General features: G+C 46.7%; 1 protein-coding gene across 1 annotated transcript in view; it reads left to right on the top strand.

The window, feature by feature from the left end:
• Nucleotides 1-20,739, top strand: part of TENM4 (teneurin transmembrane protein 4) — a 380,776-nt gene that overhangs the window by 328,422 nt on the left and 31,615 nt on the right. The window contains exons 22-24 of the mRNA XM_077767572.1: nt 7,809-8,041; nt 11,889-12,043; nt 18,461-19,338. Coding sequence (XP_077623698.1) covers nt 7,809-8,041; nt 11,889-12,043; nt 18,461-19,338 — 1,266 coding nt within the window. The remainder of the gene's footprint in view (nt 1-7,808; nt 8,042-11,888; nt 12,044-18,460; nt 19,339-20,739) is intronic.

Genomic DNA, 20,739 nt, shown 5'->3' with positions numbered 1-20,739 from the left:
GGGACAAGAGCCCAAACTCCTTTAATCTCTAGCAAACTGTAGCAGTTACTGTCAGCCTGTGGACACGACAGACTGAAACTGTAGGAGAAACAGGTTTAACCTTGGCATAGTAATTTGAACACTGGTCCGTTTATCCTTGGAGTAAATGAGGACATCATCCTAACTGTGTTGAGTGGCTTCGATGGTCACAATGGGACGTCTTGAGAACATCTCGATCAGGTGAGGAACTTGGACCAAGACAGGTTTCGGATTTGTACCTTCTGTGGGCATTCCAGGTGCCTTGGCTTTGGTGGCTGGGATGCTAGGTGACCTCACCAGAAACTTTGCCCTCAAGGGCAGACTGGGGAGGAATGTTTAGACCATATGAACCACCCAAAATAGCAGGCCTCAAATAGCAACTTGGTCACAGAGTGGGCTTGTCACATAGGCTCACAGTGACGCCGCAGCAGGCAGAAGTGACACCTCTCATCAGACACGCCAAGAGAAATGTCTGCTCATCAGCAGTCTTTGTGGCACTTTCCTGAGTCCTGGGTAACAGTCACTTCAGAGTCCCCTGCCTCACACACATCTGGGTGACATGAGGCAGCCATGGGCAGATGGAGCTGGGGTGGCTACAGAGGTGGCTCTCATGGGCTACATGCTGCGTTGGAATAAAAGAAAATCTTACGATGGTGCAAAGAGGCAGACCCAAACTCTAATAACGATTAAATCTGTATCTATGTAATTAGATATATAGTAATGTAACAATCATATGTATTATTTTAAGATAATAATTATAAGTAACATGGATAGAACATTTAGTGTGAGGCAGAGAGAGGGTTCATGGATTTACTTGGACTATAGCAGTTCATCCCAAAGCACCCTGTGAACTAAGTACTCACAACACATCCAATTTACAGACGAGAAAATTGAAGCCCTCCTCCCTCCCCCTGCCTATTGTGCGACCTGGAAAAAAAACATCATTTCATCTTTCTGAGCTTTAGTTTTTGACTTGAGGTTAACAAAATCTCTCTTGGAGGCCATTTTAAGGGTTACAGAGGATACTTGTGAAATACCTAGCATTGTGCCAGGCACAGAAGGGAGCTCCAGACATGGCTGCTTTTATTATTATTTTTCATCATCATCATCATCATCATCATCATCATCATCATCATCGCAACAATTATATGATGATGATGGTGTCAGCTTTCCCAAAAAGGAATTCAGTCCTCTTACAATCAAAGATACGTGACTTAAAGTAAATTAAGTAGAAGTTGGGAACCAAAAAAAAGGAAGAAACACATATGTGTGATTGTATGTCAGATCAGACCCTAGACTTCCTGACAGCCAGAGTAAACAGGGAAACATAACTATTCTCATGGTTTGTATTATCAGAAATGGGAAATTTTGCTCACTTCTCATTCTTTTTCCTGACATGGAAATCTGAAAGAATTTTTAGTGAGCTTTATATGGCTGATACTGAACTGTACACCGATACATCCCTTCAAGTTCAGTTTTAGAGGAAACATAGAAGTACGTTTCACGTGAAGATCTTGGATGAAAACTGAGCGTTTCACATTGAAACCTTCAGTGAGTGGCGGTCACTGCCTGGGACACAATCGGGCCACAGGGGACCGAGCTGGGAAGACTCAGGAAGTCAGGGTTCTTGTCTACTTTGGTGTCACTTGTCCCATGGCACTGGGTTGGGCACCTGGCTTTTCTGGCTTCCAGTCTCCTCATCTGTCAACCGTGGGAGCTGTGGTTTGGTGCCTTTATTTTCTATGTCTAGTGATCTTTCGATACATCCATGGCATGATTTCAAAGCCAGTTTCCCACCCTCCCTCATTCATCATTTTCTCAGGTGCCAAAAACTATTTCTAAAGTAAGACTAAGTAGAAGGAAAAAAGGAATTTCTTTCTGCCTTCTCCAGTTTCTTTTTTTTTTATTTTTTATTTTTTTCTGAGAGAGAGAGTGAGACAGCGTGAACAGGGGAGGGTCAGAGAGAGAGAGGGAGACACAGAATCCGAAACAGGCTCCAGGCTCTGAGCTAGATGTCAGCACAGAGCCCGATGCGGGGCTCGAATCCACGAACCGTGAGATAATGACCTGAGCCTAAGTGGGACGCTTAACCGACTGAGCCACCCAGGCACCCCTGCCTTCTCCAGTTTTTTAAAGAAAACCTAGAGTGAAAAGACCTAGGTCTGAGCTCTGATTTTAACTGGCACCTGGATATTGGTAAATCCCTTCCCCTTGCCAGGCCTTGGTGTCCCCATTCATAAATGTCAGAGATAGATTAAAAATTCTCAAATCGTATCCTCTCTGTCCATGAGCATGTACCATCTCAGCTGTTCCCAGGAATGGCAGTCTGTGTAATGCTCCCCAGGGCAGCCTTGCCTGCCTCCAGCTCTTCAGCCTCCATGCCACATAGGGCATGCTCCGTGCAGGGATCCCTGAGACTTTGGGCATCTTCTTCTGTGGACCCCTTCAGGGAACAAGGATCCTCATTTCCTCCTAGATCTCTTCCCCAGGGTGATGGAGGATGCTTGATGCCTCTTGTTCAGAAGCACATTTGAACTCAGGTCGCCATCAATCTCCATCAACGTATTAAGTTAGCTCCAACAGAAAGCTCTTAACTTCCCCCAGGAAATAGGTTGGGCAGGACAGTATTAAGTCTGACGTACTTGGCTCTTCCATTATGCAGTAACATAAATACTCTGAAGGTTTCTCCAGGTGACCAGCTGCCATTTATTGGGCATTTTTATTTCTTTAAAAAAAATTTTTTTTTTAATCTTTATTTTTGAGAGAGAGAGAGAGGGAGATTGTAAGTGGGGAAGGAGCACAGAGAGAGGGAGACACAGAATCTCAAGCAGGCTCCAGGCTCCAAGCTGTCAGCACAGAGCCTGATGCGGGGCTGAAACTCACAAATTGCAAGATCATGACCTGAACAGAAGTCAGATGCTTAACCACCTGAGCCACCCAGACACCCCCGGGCATTTTTATTTCTTAATGGCACTGGCACTCTGCACAGAGATTTATCGTCTTTATACAGTTTTGTCCTCAGAGTAGCCCTTTAATATAGTCGATTTGCCCCATTTCTTAGGTAAAAAAACTAAGGCTCAGAGTAATGAAGTGATTTGCCCAACATCGCCTACCAAGTGGGTGGTAGAACTAGTATTTGAACTCCTGTCTTTGCAGCTCTCTCCACTGGTGCTAAGAACCAGTAAATCAGGTTCTACCTGGGCTGCCACAAATGTGGTCAAAGGATGCTGGTTACTCTGAGACAAAGGGAGAATTTTCTCAGAAGCAGGGAATGGATTGCCTCTAGTTCCTATCAGGAAATTCCCTACACCATCCAGAGAGAGAGCAGTGTGAGGCTTGATTGGACCTCATGAACTTCAGGAATGATACCCTTATAGCCTCCAAGTGTATACACAGCTTCCAGAGGTGCCAAGTTCATGTTTATGGAAGTAGAAAAGAATGCGGGTCTCACAGTGGACTCAGGAAACAAAGCTGTGACCCTGCTCTCTGCCCATCGGGGCTCCAGATACTAGGAATCAAAAGTGACTCAGACACGGTTCCTGCTGCCAAGCTGAGCCTGAGCTTTCTGCTGGAGGCCACCTTCCGTGGTTTTGAGAGTACTCTAAGGCCTTGGTGCTCGAAGCAAGCAGACAGACCACACTGGCATCTTCTAAGAACTTACTAGAAATATAGGCTCTCAGGCCACAATTCAGAACTGCTGAACTGGAATCTGCATTTTAACACAACCTCCAGGTGATTCATCTGCATATTAAAATTGGAAGAGCCTGGCTCTAAGGCCTCAGTTTCCAAATCTGGCTGTGCCTCAGAGTTGCCTGTAGAGATCTTAAAGGGACAGATGCTCAGGCTCTTCAGATATTGTGGATGAGGCTTTTCTTTTTGAGGCTTTTCTGGTGCATCTGATGTGTGACCATGTTTGAGAACCATCACCGTAAGATCCGTCGCATTATTATTTCCTCTGTAGGCTCCCAGCAAGGGAGAGAGCCATTCATTCACTGAGGGATGAGAGTGTAGACCTCTCTGGAGCACTTCCTTGGCACCAGCCCAGGGCCAAGCAGCAGGGACTCGAAGCTGGTTCCTGCCCTTGGAGAGTTCAAGATGTTACTGAGGAGACAAACAACTAAGTAGAACAGGGTCCTAAAGCCCTACAGGTAGGAAAAGTATATTTGCTAAGGGCCTGGTGTCACAACAAGGCAAGTGGCCAGCTCTCCAGGGGAGGAATGAGGGGCCTGAGGATCCTGGGACAGCATTTCAGACAAAATGATGCTGGAACTGGATCTCAGGACATGGACGTGATCACATGCTGCCCGTGGGTAAGGGCAGTGGCGTCTCCTAGGCCTGGAGAGGCAGCAGGGGGAAGTAGGAAGAACACAGTCTTTAGGTCAAGAAGACTGGAGTCAGAAACCCATCATGCCACCGAGCAGTCTCTAGCCCTGGTCAAGGCATGTCACCTCTGGTGGTCTTTGTTTTCTGAAATATTAAAAAAAAAAAAAAAAGAAACACGTGCCTTACATGGCAGTTGTGAGGAAGGTCAGGCTGTGCATGCAAAGCTCAAGGATGGTGTCTGCGACAGGACACACACCCAGAGGTGGTAGCAGATGCCTTCGTAGCAGTGACAGTCATCTCTCCAAGCTCTGTTCCACCCTGTGGTGGCCCTGTCCCCAGCGGGAGTCCACATCCTGCTCCCGCTGCAGGTGGCATGAGGAAGGACGGTGTTGAAGACTGTCCAAAATGCTCTACCAACTGGAAAGGGCTGTTGAGATGTGTAATTTCATCTGATCCTGATGACAAGCCCGTGAGCAATGCAGAGCAGGGACTTCATCATTTGACAGCCAAGTGACCTACAGTATGAGCGATTTAGGGGACTTGCTCCAATGAGAACCCACATCTTCTAAGTTCAAAGCTAGTGTTCTTTCCCCTACACGAACCTGACTACCAGCCTTCAAAGGTGTCTTTGAGCACAGAAGATGGGCCACAGTTCTTCCAGACTCCCTGAGACAGTCCTGCCGGTACCACCTTCTGGAATTCACTGAGCTGAGAAACTGTACATGAATGGCACTTCTCTGGGTCAATGCAAGAAGACATGAGCCAGAAACTCAGGGGGCTAATCTAAGTGGACAGGGCCCCTACCTCTCTCCCGCAGGGACACACTTCCTGCCAAGGTGGATAGCACTGGTTTATCATGAGTGATGCACAGAGAAATGAAATGATCTCCGTCCCCCCTCACCTCGCAGCTGTCATCACGAAAGCAGAGAGATCAGGGCTGCTCCGATTTGCAGAGTGGGATCTAAGGTCACTGCATTTTATGTAGCCAGAATCAGTGTCATCTGGGAAGATCAAATCTGTGCTGCATTAGAGGGTAAGTCACAGGGGACATTCCAACATAAAGAGCACGTCTATCCTGTTACCCGTTTCCCCCAAAAGAGAAGTAAAAGAAACACCCAAGTAATTTGAATGAAAATGGCATTTAAATAAACTCAAAATGCAGATACCATCCATTTAAAACAAGTGACAGCTATGCCCTAGAAGGCATCAAGCTGAACATTGGAAATACAAATATGAATAAAATCCCATCTCTTCCCTTCAAGTATTGACTGTCAGATTTGGGAGAAAGCCGCATAAACAAACAGCCATGGCATTATGTGAAGTGTCTTGTAACCCGGTTATGAGCAGATACGAATCTCCACACACAAGGGTTAGGGAAGGTTTTGCCAGAAAAGGTGCCACTGAGCTGACGCCTGAAGAATAAGTAGGAGTTCAGCAAGCTGGAAAGGGAAGGGGACGGGACACTGCACAGAGCGGGAACGGCAGGTACAGGGAGGTGCAGGTGTGTGTACGGGACCAGGGGTCAGTACAGATGGACCGCAGGGCGTCCTGGAGGAGACGAGGCAGCAGCAGAGTGTGTTGCTAGGCTGGGGAGTCTAAAGTCAGCCTATAAACCATGGGGCGTCCTGGAAGGGAGGGCATTGGGGTGACGTGACGATGTCTGGGTTAGAACAAGGAAGAATGGCCTGTGGAGGACCCAGGCTGCAGGCAGAGAGACCTGCCTTTTTTTTGAAAAGGATGATGTGAGGGGACAAGCGTGTTAGGGCCAGAGAAGAAGGAAGTTGGAGAAAATCACGTCACCATAGTCTCATTGAGAGAGAAAAAACCAACAGGGAAATCTTAGGTCTGGGAATCTGGCCCCGTTAAGAAGCAGCCAGTCCCCAAGACAGCACCCAGAGCAAGGGGTGGTGAGGATGACCGACGGTTGGTGCCAGATTAAGACCTTCAGGGACCTTGACACTGAAAAGATTATGATGCCCTAGTCTTCATATGTAATTCAACAGACACCAAGTTGTAAAACAAAATTTTGTTTTTCAAAAGGACCTAAAACTTACATGCCCGATAAAACAGAAGATAGCTTCCTTCTAGACTCTTCTGATTGTCCTCCTCGCGTCTTGAAGGACTGTACAGTGTGTCTGCCCTGCCGGTGCTCTAGGCGCTGCTCCGTCTGCCCTCTGAGTCCCCAGCACGGTTCACATCCCACCATCCAGTGGAAATGGCCAGTGCTGGGCCATCCAACCTGAATGGAGGCAGAGTCCCTTGAATCAGAAGACATGCTGGAGACTTGGAAGGGGCTACCAGTATTAAGATGCACTTTGAGGCTGGCCGTGCACAGGAACTGAAAATTAGTTTCCAGGAGTTAGGATTCCAGCTCTGACTTGGCCTAGACGTGGAAGAAGTTGTAAAGTCATACCATGTGATAGGAAAATTCAGGCTTAATAAGGGACACCTAGTCTGTCGTCCTCTCCAGCTGCAAAAAACAGACATAATGACTAGGACTTAAAAGAACAGTTACAATTATTGAGTATCTACCATGTGCCATGTACTACGCTAAATATCTTTCGCATACAGTTTTCCATAATTGTCTCAGTACACCGACAGGGTGGCTGTTAATACCCCATTTTGCAGATGAAGAAAAATTGAGACCCAGAAGGCCAGGTAACTTGCCCAAGTTTCAGAACCTGGAAATGGCAGAGCCAGACGGGGAACCCAGACCGATCTGATGCCTAAGCTTGTGCCTCTTTGCCACCATGTGCCGAGGGGTAGCCCCCTGTCTCTGCAGCCCTCCAGACAGCCGCGGCTGCCTTTGCTTTCCTCTGTCAGCATAGCCTTGTCCTGATGACTGATTTCCAGAAATGGAACTATCATCAGAACTACTCTCTTGGTTTATTTATTTTTCCTTGGGTGTTGCTGCAAATTATAAACTAATCCTGCAGTTCATTACCTCTGACTGCAGAAGGGAGACTGCTGGGCCACTGAGAAGTATAACGCGAGGGTTGACAGAAGACTCCATGGCCACTGACTAGGAGTCCCATGTGGCCAGGGCCTTATCAGTCAGTCCTGAGGAGGGGGTGGGGCTGCTACAAAAACTTGCAGGAGAAGGTCTTGTGTTTTAAACTCTTGAAGTGTTTTTTAAAGTCAGGCCCTCTCTTGTTTCTGGCTTGGATTTACAAGCCACCTGTGGTAAGCCTCATTGATAATCCTTTTAAGAAAACGTGTAGTAAGTACCTATTGTGGACAGGGCACTGGGCTGGGCATCACAGTCATTGGCAAGAGCTTTTTGTATTAGTAGTTAGGTAAGAGGGATAGTTAAGGTAACCGCTGGGGTCCGAAAAATTGGGGAACGATCACCCAAAAGAGGGGCACCATCCCCACATGACTTGTTGCGTGGGGTCAAGCCGTACATCTCTGGCTAGCCGATAGGAAGGAAGATAGCACTCACCAGTTGGCATGTCCTTATTTTCCAGTCACAGCCCGGCACATAAGTACTACCTGACCACAGACCCCATGAGCGGGGCTGTCTTCCTCTCGGACACCAACAGCCGGCGGGTGTTTAAGATCAAGTCCACCGTGGTGGTGAAGGACCTTGTCAAGAACTCCGAGGTGGTCGCCGGAACAGGTGACCAGTGCCTCCCCTTTGATGACACTCGCTGCGGAGATGGTGGCAAGGCCACCGAAGCCACACTTACCAACCCCAGGGGTGAGTAAGGCCTTTTCAAACACAAGCGGTAATGCTGATTGAGGTCCTAATAATTAACTTCACAGGAATTGTGAGTCTGACACCACAATCAGCCTTAGAATTGGAAAAAACTGTAAATCCATGCCCTGTGATAGCAAAATTCAGGCTTAATGCCCACCCATTTTTCAAAAGAAATACCAGTTTATCATTGTGAATACATTTTGGAAAATACCAGGATGTCTGCAGAGAAAAGTTAAAATTGTCATAATTCCACTTGCCCAGAGATACTCCCAGCTAACATTTCTTGCCTTTCCTTCTATTCTTTTTTCCACGTGTTTGCACGCAGGTGTTCATGTGCTCACCAAAAACAAAATGAGGTTACATTAAACAAACTGTTTTTAACTACTTTTTTTACTCTAACTGACAAATCATGACCATTTCTCCATATTATCCGCCATCTTTGTACTCCTTTTTTATGGCTGTATGGTATTCCATCAAATGGGTGTCTCATCACTTACCAACTCCCTACTTTTGGACTTTTATGCTCTCTCTCCTGTTACTGTTTTATAAGAACATTGCAGCGTATCATCTTTGTAGATGTTCACATGCTGTAGGACAGGTTAACTGTAAGTTTCAATTCTCAGTCCTTCAGAAAGACCTCTTAAGACCCACAATCACAATTTTTCATTCACTCATTCAGCAAGTATTTACTGAGTGTGTGGTGTGCTGTGTTTGCATAGATAACTTTAATGTAACAGAATAAATAAGACTTGAGTGTGAATCCCTGATGTGGGAGAGAGGAAGAAGTGCTCCCTGAGAAGCCAGGACATAGAACTGAGCAAGGGCCTTCAGAGAGAGAGAGGCCCCTTGTGCCTAGAAGACAAGGGAAGGCTTTTTGGAGGAGAATCCATCATTGTCGACATTCATCAGCAAAACGCCCACCATGTGCTGGCCATAGGCTGGTGACCTATATATAGTGTCTAAGCCTCGGCATCCCCATTAATAAAATAGGTGTAACAGTACCTTCTGTGTCCACCTCCTAAGTTTGTTCTGAGGTTGCAATTCATATATTCCATATGCTATCCCACAAAAATGTCATATGTGATTGTATTAGTAAATAGTGCCAGGTTTCAGGCCTCTCCTAGACCCAGCTGTGCCCCTATTGAATGAATTAATGTCTGTGAAAGTGGTTGGTAAAATGCAGCTGGTACACGCACTTCTAAGTCAAAGCATTAGAGTCTAGTGAAATCAGGCAGACATTGCCACCTAATAGCTGTGTGAGTGTAGGTGAGTTGCTTAACCTCTCTGAGCCACATTTTCCTCACCTATGAAATAGAGATACACTGTACAGTTGCAGTACAGATTAAACATTATCAGGAATGAAAATGCTTGGTGCATTGGTTTCCCATACCTGATAAACATTGTCATAGTGACTCCTATTATAATTGTTATATTACACTACCTTATGTTATGTTATCACACCATATCATATATCCTATTATGTCACCTCTATTAGATGCCTGACCGGTCAGGTGGTAACCTTGGGGAAAGTATTGTAACATCTATGGTCCTGACTATGATATCTTCCTAATTATGATTTCCTAACACTGAGCAAGTAGCCTGCAGCAGAAAGAACAGGCTTGCACTTAGGGGTCCTGCAGTATGGTTCGATCCTACGGCTCCCTGGCCTCTAACCTCCTCCTTTGGGCCTTACCTTTCCCACTGGTAAATGATTGGATTGGGCTAAATGACCCCCCCTGAAACCACATTCAGTTGCGATATTCTATTCTCTTAGAATTAAAAGCTTTTTCTGAAAGTGTTATTCTCTCCAGGTCTTTCTCAGTTGCTTCACACACATATGTGTTCTCCGCCCTCCCTCCCCCTCCACACACAGAGACACACGCATGCGTGCACACAGATGTAGTGGCAGTGAAATTGCCCAAAAGCCTGTAATTAACCCAGATAGAAATGACAAGGGTGCCACAATATGCAGACACTTCGCAGCAGGGAGGAGAAAAGATGTCCATCTAGTTAGCACAACAAAAGGAGAAAAACTGAAGTAATTAATCAGGGGCAGGTCGCTTCTATTAGCCTGTGCAGCCAACTTTGTAAACAAGAACGCTGATTGTTCCTGGAGCACTCATCAGTCCTAGCAGACGGAAGAGGAAGACAGAGCAAGGCCAGGCAGACAAGAAAACTCCTGCCTTGGTACTTAAAGACTGTAGTTAATTTACATTCTAGGCAGGGACCGAGGAAAGGCTTCCCTGCCTGAAGGCTGCCTTGTCCTCCGTGTGAAATCGCTCCCCAGCCCTGAGCAGCCTTAAGGAGGGGTTGGAAAGAGCACCCCTCCAGGGGGTCTTCATCACTCAGAGCCCATTGGGTGTCTGAAACCGGCCCAGTTACAGACACCCGGAGCCAGAGCAAAGGGTCTTCACAAAGTGTTGGTCGAATTCTCATAATTATCAGTCACTAATAATTATTGAGAGATAACTAGTTCACGTCAGATGTTATTATCCCCACTCTGTGGATGAGGAAGCTGGACTTAGTGAAATGACATGGCCAAGCTGATACCACTGGAAAGCTTTCTCTAGCAAGCCTCTCTACCTCTGTGAAGCTTTCTCCGATCTCCTCTTTCATTTCGTTGCCCAGAGAAAGCTGAGCAGAGCGAAACTGACTAGAATCTCCTTTTCTTCATCACGTCCCTCCCTGGGGCACTCCACCTGGTACTGACTCATCCGCACCCTCCCCATCTAGAACTTGTGCTCCCAGGGGGTACGTCTCGTCCCCCAGCACCCCTGAGCAGTTCTCAGTTTGGTAGGGCTATTTCTAAACTCTTGGGATTTTGCACCTAGGGTAGAAATCAGTCTCACCCACAGTAAATTGTATCGGTCTCAGCCACGCCCAGAATGAGTATTTCTGGGAGGGAGTCAAGCAGGGATGTGTTGGGCGAGAAATGAACTCTTCAGGTGGTTCTGATACACATCACTGGTTAAGAGGTACTGATTTACTAGAGTGGTTCTCAAACTTTGTTTTATGTCATTATCACCCAAGGTGCTTGTCAAAAATACGGATAAATATTCAGGCTCCACTTGAGATTTTCTGAACCAGCTATCTGAAGAATACATGATAGAAGGCTTTCAGGTGACTCACAAACACAGCCAGGAGTGAAAAGTACAAATTTAAAACAATTTCTGTATATTAGAGCTGAGAATACGAATGCAGAGACATCCAGTGACTTGCCCAAGGCCACAGAGGTGGTCACGGAGAAAGTGAATGGTGAATTCAGACTGCCCTCTAATGTGTGCCTTCTTAGACATTTATTTCACCCATATTTTCGACACAAATCCAAAGGATTCATGTTTAGGCTCTATACATCTATAATTACCAATGACCATAAACTAAGAATAGAAAAAGACATGGAAGATGATTATCTTGGAAGAAAGGAAAAATTGTTACCAAAATGGGGATGGATTTCATTATTAGAATTACAAGGCTTCAGAAGTAGGTTAACTTAAAGAAACTCACAGTTTTGACATTGAAAAGGGTTCTCCTTACTGCTACATTTAGTGCTTGACAAGCCCCCAGAAGTAGGAGTCCAGCTTTGGTGACTTCCGAAGCTGACAGGTGAAAATTTCGGCAGTAAGGCCGAAGGACCAGAGCCCTGCAGAGTTGGAAGACTCGGGTTCTAATCTCTGCTTTGAACAAGTCACTCTAAGCCTCTGGGCATCTGTCTTCTGGCCTTTAGACGGGGAAGGAATCCCGTGGGGAGGATGCAGTCAAATCACGGAGGGGAGGTTCTTCATCAGCCCACAAGACTCCATGAGCACGTAGGCTATTACCACCTCTAACACTGGCTTCTCTTTCCCAGGCATCACAGTGGACAAGTCTGGGCTGATTTACTTTGTGGATGGCACCATGATCAGACGCGTTGATCAGAATGGGGTCATCTCCACCCTGCTGGGCTCCAATGACCTTACCTCGGCCCGGCCCCTCAGCTGTGACTCCGTCATGGATATTTCTCAGGTAAAGGGAAACCTCCTGCTAGAGCCCTGTGGCTGCAGACTCATCCTCTCACCGGTTCCTGGCCCTCCCACGGGCCCCCATATTTATGCTGCACTAGCCTTACAAGAGTACATTCTTGGCGCTGGGCCTGGGGAAGCATAAGGACACAGAGATGAGTAGGCGTAGCTCGGTGCTCTGGGAGTTCACCAGAAGGGTGACAGGAGATCATCACAGTGAAGAAATCTGGCCAAGGAAGCTTCGAAGGCTCCACAGAGTCACGTGGTATGAACTTAAATCCGTAGTTCCTGTGAGTTCCCTCTTTGGAAACACAGGTACTTGCACACTGTCTTTTCTCTTTCTATACTGTAAATGGCATGAGGACAGGAATTCTGTTCATCTTTTCCTCTGCTCTAACCAGAGTACCTAGTATACCATAGGAGGACAACCAGTATTTGGTGATTAATTAATTGATTGGCTGGCTGACTTCCAGCTTTGCCGTTCACTAGCTGAGTAACTTTAGACAAATCCTGAAGTCCTTTGAACTTCTCGTTTCATTTATTTTTATTTTTTTAACATTTGTTCATTTTTGAGAGACACAGAGCATGAGTGGGGGAGGGGCAAAGAGAGACGGAGACAGAATCTGAAGCAGGCTCCAGGCTCCAAGCTGCGGCACAGAGCCCGGTGTGGGGCTCAAACTCACAGAATGGGAGATCATGACGTGAGCTGCAGTCAGACACTTAACCGACTGAGCCACCCAGGTGCCCCTGTTTTATATTTTTAAAATGGAAATAGCTGACTTCGGTCCGGCAAGATTGCTTTGAGAAAACACGAACAGTGCATACTAGGCTCCTGGCACCGCTTGGCACTCTCAAGGTGGTCAATTAAGAGAAGTCCTAGTGCCCACTTTCACAAAGGAAGTGCAACCTGTGCCAGGTTTTGAAGGCTATGTTGAGGTTGCTGGTTGGCAAGGAAGAACAGACATTTCACACAAAGGGAACAGCGTGTGCAAAGGTACAAAGATGTTCATGGGCCCAGTACATTCAAGGCCCATTGGAAGATTGAATGCCTGAGCGCAGGGTTCCCAGAAAGAAGCAGGAGTTGAAACTGGAATGTTATTCAGGGCCAGTTAGGGAAGGACCTTCCCGTACCTTGCCAGACAGTTTGGACCGTAGTAGTGAACACCGGAAATCCAGTATAGACCCGGCGACTGGCAGTTCAACATGTCCTTAGTTTGTCCTGCAATGTCTTGGCAAGGAAAGTGTCCTTTATTTCTAGATCCTGCAGCAGGGCCTGGCCAGAGCTGAATCAGTGGCCACCCTTCTTGCCCGCATTAGCAAAACCGGGGAAAAAGGAAGGCAAAAGTTACAGTAACTTGCAGGGTGGTGTCAGCAGTAACCACGCTTAGCTTTTTAAACCCCCTCGCTTTGAAACCCCCTTTCCCACTGACTGCTCACCTGCTCCCTGGACTCAGGGGGCAGCAGAGGCCAGGAAGCCCGCCTGTTGGTGGCATGTCTCGTGGAGCGCCATCCCCAGAGCCTCCCTCTCAGTTGCTGGTATGGTTTTCCTCCGCACCAGCTCATGTGATTGTTCCACTCCAGAATGGAATCTGTTCTCTGCCACTCGTCTTTCCAATTTGGCAGGCTTCCCCTTGCTGGCTTGAGAATTTCCCTCTCCAGTCTGTGAGCAAGCTTGAATTACCCGTCAGGAAGCTGCCGCGGCCTGAGGATGTGCACGCGAGTATTTTCAGTTCTCCAAATGGGCCCCGCACCAGCCGGCACAGGGCACTGAAAATTTTCAATCCACACGTTGGGAAGTTGTTTTAGTTTAGTGAGCAGTGCTGCCAAGCAGCCAGATCCAAAGCTTAGAGGACAGCTGGCGCGTAGTCGAGCAGGGAAAAAACCTGCACTTAGCTCCAGAAACCCTGAGCTGAAATCCCTTCGCCCCTGGTCCTCGCTACCCTCATCTGAATCTAAGCATGGAATTCTTTTTACTAAACTCTCCAGACACAGGCTTATATTTTTATATACACATATAGGCGGGGGTACTGGCTTTCATTCTGAGAGCTTCCTCTGTACAAACACTCAGAGCTATTTTACTGCCCCACGGGGAGCAGGGAGTAAGCCAGAGAGTTAGGAACACAGCTCAGAGGCAAGAGTGCAAAGCAGGGAAGCAAGGAACTTGGCCAGCTCCCCTGGGTGGAGATAGGCCCAGGCCCAAGGAGAAACTAAAGAGAGGAATGGAGAAGAGAAAGAACAGAAGATGTTGCAACTTATTCAAAAGATGGGATTCATTTCCTGCTCAGCAGGCTATAGGGATGATTGTCCATCAGGTTCAAAAGGCTTCTTGAGAATTTACCATGTGCCAAGCACTGTTAGAAAGGAGAATACAGAGATGAGTAGGGCTTCATTTTTCTTATCTAGCTGTCGTAGTAATCCCAAGAGGTGATGTTATCTACCCGTTTTACAGATAAGAAAACTGAGGCTCAGTGGGAAAAAAAAATCTGCAGTCATAAGTGCAGAGCGCTATGCTAGTTTCCATCAGGGATGTGGAAATGAATTTTTTAATGAGATCCTGTACATAAATTGCTTAGCACAGTGCTTGGCAGCTAGTAATAGGCTGTAAGTATTCATTCCTTTTATAACTTACAAAGCAATTCCTTGTACATTGTCTTGTTGATCCTCACAATTACTCTATGTAATATTTATTACCTCCATTTGCATACGAGGAAAGAAGTTCAAAGTGTTTAAGTAGCACGCACCTGTACTAATTGTGGAACTGAGATAAGAGGTGAGAAGTGCTGGCCCCGAATCCCTCGCTCTCTCTGTGCCATTTACCAGTCATGTAGTCATTCATCCATCTGGCAATCCTGTTTTTGAGAACAAATAACTCTGCCATAAGGCAGTCATCTCAGAGTGCTTTGATAAAGGCACAGAATGTTCTGGAGGACAGGAGAGAGGGGGCTCCCTCCCCTCTCAGGACCACAGAACATGGGAGCTAGAGGGACCACAGCAATTCTAAAGTCTAGTTTCTCCATTTTAGCAATGGGATATTAAGCCTTAGCACCCTTATTCCTAACAGGAGGGGAAATCAGAGAAGCTTGTATATCTGGTCTGCTTCAGAGCCATCACAGAGGCTCTGTGACAGAGCCAAGACAGACTCTAAGAACACTGTTCCTTCTTTTCCAGGTGCCTCTGTGCACAGGACAGGAAGGAGAGAACAGGAAAGCACTTTCTCTTCCTTCCTTCCCCTCTTTCCTCTCCCCCTTCCCCCTCCCCACCCACCCATCTGAGCCATCTTTTTGTCATAATGACTGGCAGAAAGGTCTGGGCCAGCAGGTCCCCAAGGTGCCAGAGGACCAGAAGGCATAAAATATTTAGCAGCCAGTGTTGACAAGAAATGGGTTTTAGGAAATTGAAAATTCTGCTGTCACATTAGAGTAAACTGCTCTGATGCACCCAAGGGCTGCCGTGATGCTGTGCTCCAGAGAGCTCCAGGAAGTGTGAAAGCAGTGACTCTGCCAGCCAGTGGCTCTGGCATGCCTCAGGCTCCCTGGCTCTGAGGGGGCAGAGGGGCCCAGGCTCCCAGTGAGGAAACAAAAAGACTAGAAAGCAGAGCCCGAGGATGGCCCTGAGCCAAAGGGTCAGATGGAGGTGGCCATATCTCATAGGCGTGTCGTTTACTGGAGTTTTTCTCTGTATTAGTTAACTACCACTCGGACATTGTAGAAAGTATAAAAAGTTAAAAAGTACAAAGAAGAATGTTAAAATTACCCCTCATCCGAGTACCATTAGCATTTTGGTTTTCATCCCTCAAGTTCTTCATCTCCCCTCTATCCGAAATCTATCCAATTTATTGTTACGTTTTCCCCCAATTGGGATCACACTGTGCTTACAATTCTGTAGCCTACTCTTTTCAACTAGTACATAGCAAACATTTCCCCATGTCATTAAGTATCCATGTATAACATCACTTTTAAGGGCTACGCAGAGTAGTCTAACTCCTGGGTGAACTAAATACCATGTTGATTTAGTGAATTCCCTCTTGTTGGGCACTTGAGGTGGTTACAGTTTTTCACCATTATTTTTTTATGTTTATTTATTTTTGAGAGAGACAGAGCACAAGCAGAGGAGAGGCAGAGAGAGAGGAAGACACGGAATCTGAAGGTTCCAGGCCCTGAGCTGTCAGCACAGAGCCCGACACGGGTCTCAAAACTCACCGACAAGATCATGATCTGAGCCATAGTCGGATGCTCAACCGAATGAGCCACCCAGGCACCCCAGTTTTTCACCATTGTTAAACATTGCTGAGGTGTACACCCTTGTAAACAAGGGTCTATAAGAGTAAATTCCTGGGAGAGAAATTTCTTCCCTAAAGTAACATGGGTGTTTAAATAAGCCCCACGTTGGACATAGTGTCGAGGGTTTGTCTGTAGGGGTCTCAGGAACCAAAGGTGGTGAGTCCCCAGGGGTGGAGTAAACAAATCAGAGGGACGCAATGCTTCCGGCCCATGTGCCGTGTGGCTGGATGACCTCCCGGGGACACAGGTGGCAAACGGCTTCCTGTAGTTCCAGCACCTCCCAGTGTGCTGTGTCCCACAGTCCAGCCTCCTCCTTGGCCACCAGCAAAGCATCCTTCACCTCACACTTGCCAGCTGCAGTCCTGTGCTTGGCCACCTGCAAGCTCACCATCGTCTCGGCCAGCTTCCCAGCCCGGCTCCGAGGAGGCTCGGGCGTGGGCCCCAGGACCTCTGAACCTCATTCCCATCGCCACCTTCCTTAATCTCCTCTGGGAGGACTCGTTCTCTGGGGTACTCGAAACCATTTTCGTTTTAACTTTCTTTTTTTTCTTTGCTTTTTAAAAATTTAAATCCAAGTTAGTTAACGTATAGAATAATAATGATTTCAGGAATAAAGTTTAGTGATTCATCACTTACATATAACACCCAGTACTCATCCCAAGAAGTGGCCTCCTCAATGCCCATCACCCATTTAGCCCATCCCCCCACCCAGCACTCCACCAGCAACCCTCAGTTTGTTGTCTATAAGAGAACATAAGAGTCTCTAGTGGTTTGTCTCCCTCTCTGTTTTTATCTTATCTTTGCTTCCCTTTCCTTCTCCTATGTTCATCTGTTTTGTTTCTTGAATTTCGCATATGAGTGAAATCATATGATGTTTGTCTCTCTCTGACTAATTTCACTTAGCATAATACCCTCTAGCTTCATCCACATTGTTGCACATGACAAGCTTTCATCCTTTTTTTGATTGCTGAGTAATACTCCATTATATATTTATACCACACCTTCTTTATCCATTTGTCAGTCGATGGACACCTGGGCTCTTCCCATACTTCGGCTATTGTTGATAGTCCTGCTGTAAACACTGGAGTGCACGTGCCCCTTCGAATCAGCATTTTTGTATCCTTTGGGTAAATACCTAGTAGTGCAATTCCTGGGTCGTAGGGTGGTTCTGTTTCTAATTTTTTGAGGAACCTCTGTACTGTTTTCCAGAGTGGCCGCCCCAGTTTGTATGCCCACCAGGAGTGCAAAAGAGATCCCCTTTCTCCGCATCCTTGCCAACATCTGTTGTTGCCAGAATTGTTCATTTGAGCCATTCTGACAGGCGTGAGGTGATATCTCATGGCAGTTTTGATTTGTATAGAAACCATTTTCTAGAGCTGGGATTCACAAACTTCAGTGTGCACAGGAGTTATCCAGGGATTTTATTTAAATGCAGATTCTGATTCAATAGGTTTGGTGAGACCTGCCCTTCTACATTTCCGACCAGCCCCCGGGCGATGTCAGTTCTGCAGGTCAAGGGAAGGCTTGTTCTTCCTGATAAACCGAATTCGGATATTCATGTCAATCCATGAGTTTAATGGGTCGAGATATCATCTTTCATACAGGTATCATTTTAGCAGTTCACATAGAAACTCTCTGAGACATCTGAACAAGTCCTGCTTCAGCCTCCAGACCCCATCTGCCTTCTTCTCCCACCTCCATGACATTAGCTGTCATTATCTGAGCACTTCTGGTGGGTTGAGCACTCTGCAGCAGTGTCGGTCCTGTTTTACAGATGTGAATATTGAGGCTCAGAGAGGGAAAGTCATTTGCCAAAGGTCATAATGGTGAGGCTAGGATCCGAACCGAGGCCTGTCTGGCTCTTGTTTACTTTTTATGTTTCTTCCCTCCCCCACCACTTTTTCTTCCCTTCTTCATATTTTGTGAGTCTTATGGAGACCATCAGGTGTCTTGGGGGCAGCTCTTGCATGGTTTCACTCATATCAAGGGGCTGACATCCGTTGTTGATGACAAGCCACTGTGGGATCAGGCAGGACTGCGTGTGAAGGCACTTGGGACATTATGACGAGCTATACGGGTTGTGGGACGATTAGTGGTGAGCACCTTGCCAGGCGTCTGAGTATCGGTATCTCCATTGTCAGGTTCGCCTGGAGTGGCCCACAGACTTAGCCATCAACCCGATGGACAACTCTCTCTACGTCCTTGACAACAACGTGGTCCTGCAAATCTCTGAAAACCACCAGGTGCGCATTGTCGCTGGGAGGCCCATGCACTGCCAGGTCCCCGGCATCGACCACTTCCTGCTGAGCAAGGTGGCCATCCACGCGACCCTGGAGTCCGCCACAGCCTTGGCCGTCTCACACAATGGGGTCCTGTACATTGCGGAGACTGATGAGAAGAAGACCAACCGCATCAGGCAGGTCACCACTAGTGGAGAGATCTCACTGGTTGCCGGGGCCCCCAGCGGCTGTGATTGTAAAAATGATGCCAACTGTGACTGTTTCTCTGGAGATGATGGCTACGCCAAGGATGCAAAGCTGAATACCCCGTCTTCCTTGGCTGTGTGTGCCGATGGGGAACTCTACGTGGCTGACCTGGGGAATATCCGAATTCGGTTTATCAGGAAGAACAAGCCATTCCTCAACACCCAGAACATGTATGAGCTATCCTCACCAATTGACCAGGAGCTCTACCTGTTTGATACCAGCGGAAAGCATCTGTACACCCAGAGTCTGCCCACAGGAGACTACCTGTACAACTTTACCTACACTGGGGATGGCGATGTCACACTCATCACCGACAACAATGGCAACATGGTGAACGTCCGCCGAGACTCTACCGGGATGCCCCTCTGGCTGGTGGTCCCAGATGGCCAGGTGTACTGGGTGACCATGGGCACCAACAGTGCACTCAAGAGTGTGACCACGCAAGGGCATGAGTTGGCCATGATGACGTACCATGGCAACTCTGGCCTTCTGGCAACCAAAAGCAATGAAAATGGATGGACAACATTTTATGAGTAAGTATCACAATAAGGCCATTTGACGGTTTTGTTTCAGGAGATGTATTGTACGATTAGAGGTGAGTTGATGGAATGAAAATTTGGAGATATATTTCATCTTGACTCAAAATTTGGGATGCAAACCATTACGTACGATATGTTCTGCATGTTCATATTCCAGACGATTGCTCCTAGACAGTAACATGATGTAGTGGAAAAGGCATGAACTTTGGCCTTAGAAGGCATGGACTTTGGGCTTGCATCTCTCTAGGCCTCAGTTGCCACATCTGTACAATGGGAAGTACTTGCCCAACACACCACAGGGAAGTAATGTAGATGAAAACCACAGAGTGCTAGCTTCTTTGTATGATCACTGTCCAGAAGTAATGACAATGGGAGAAAAAACAGTTCCATGTAGATGAATTTTCCACATAATCGAAGCTCACATCTTCAAGTTTCAAAAAAATATTTTTTTCATTTTAACCATTTGGGGTGGAACTTAACAAATGCTTTCCATGCCTCCCTTCTCAAACCCATTATATGAACATAATGAAACCTTTCTCTTTATGAGTCAAGATCCTTAATGAGGAACAACCACAATTGCATATTACGCAGAAAGTGAGGCCAGAAACCTTTGCCCCTGCCCAAAGTGATTGTAAACTGTTCTTTGATCAGCTCCTGTCTCTTGGTATAATTTTACTGCCTGCCCCCTCAGAGTGGCGCTATTGCATCACTAGTTGTTATACTGTGGCACCCACCTCTGGGGGCTCACTTCCCTTCCCGTCATCCAGTGTAGGGCTTCTTAAGTGGTGTGGCCAGATAAGCAGAAGTTCAGCTTATTCCATTCCTAGCCAAATCAAATACATATGTATCTGAGGTCTTCCTCTCTGAGCTATTTTAATGAAGGGACTTTGTATCTTCTCCTTTTGCTACAAGCTAAGACCTTGGGCCTGGGGTAAGGGAGGGGGGGTTGTGAGAAGCTTTTTAGAAATCTAATTAGCACCAGATATGAGCTAGAAACCACATTATTGCACTTAATCCTCATAACAGCTCTGGAAAATGAACAATAGTATCTGTTTTATAGAAGCAGAAACTGAGGCTCAGAGAGGCTGACGTTACACAGTGAGAATGTGGCAGAACACGGGTCTGTCTAATGCCAGGGCTCCTGCACTTTCAGCCCTGCCCTGCTGGCCCCTGCTGAGTTTGTTAATCCCAAATGAGCTTAAACCCTTGAACTGTAAATTTTTCTCAAGCTTGTTCAAGCATCAGTTGCTCACAGTCCTAGAATCCAGAGGAAAAGGATTTATAATAGATTTTTCAATACAATTTGCACCAAAAAAAAATGTCACAGCAATTTGTACAAAGTTCACTGGCTAAATTCCTGTCTCCAAACCCGGGCCTTGTTAATTACAAAGAAAG

Source organism: Crocuta crocuta, unplaced genomic scaffold, assembly GCF_008692635.1.
Source record: "Crocuta crocuta isolate KB4526 unplaced genomic scaffold, BGI_CrCroc_1.0 scaffold561, whole genome shotgun sequence".
NCBI lineage: Eukaryota > Metazoa > Chordata > Mammalia > Carnivora > Hyaenidae > Crocuta > Crocuta crocuta.
The sequence above is the reverse complement of the archived record's forward strand: the minus strand, read 5'-3'. Positions and strand labels throughout refer to the sequence as shown.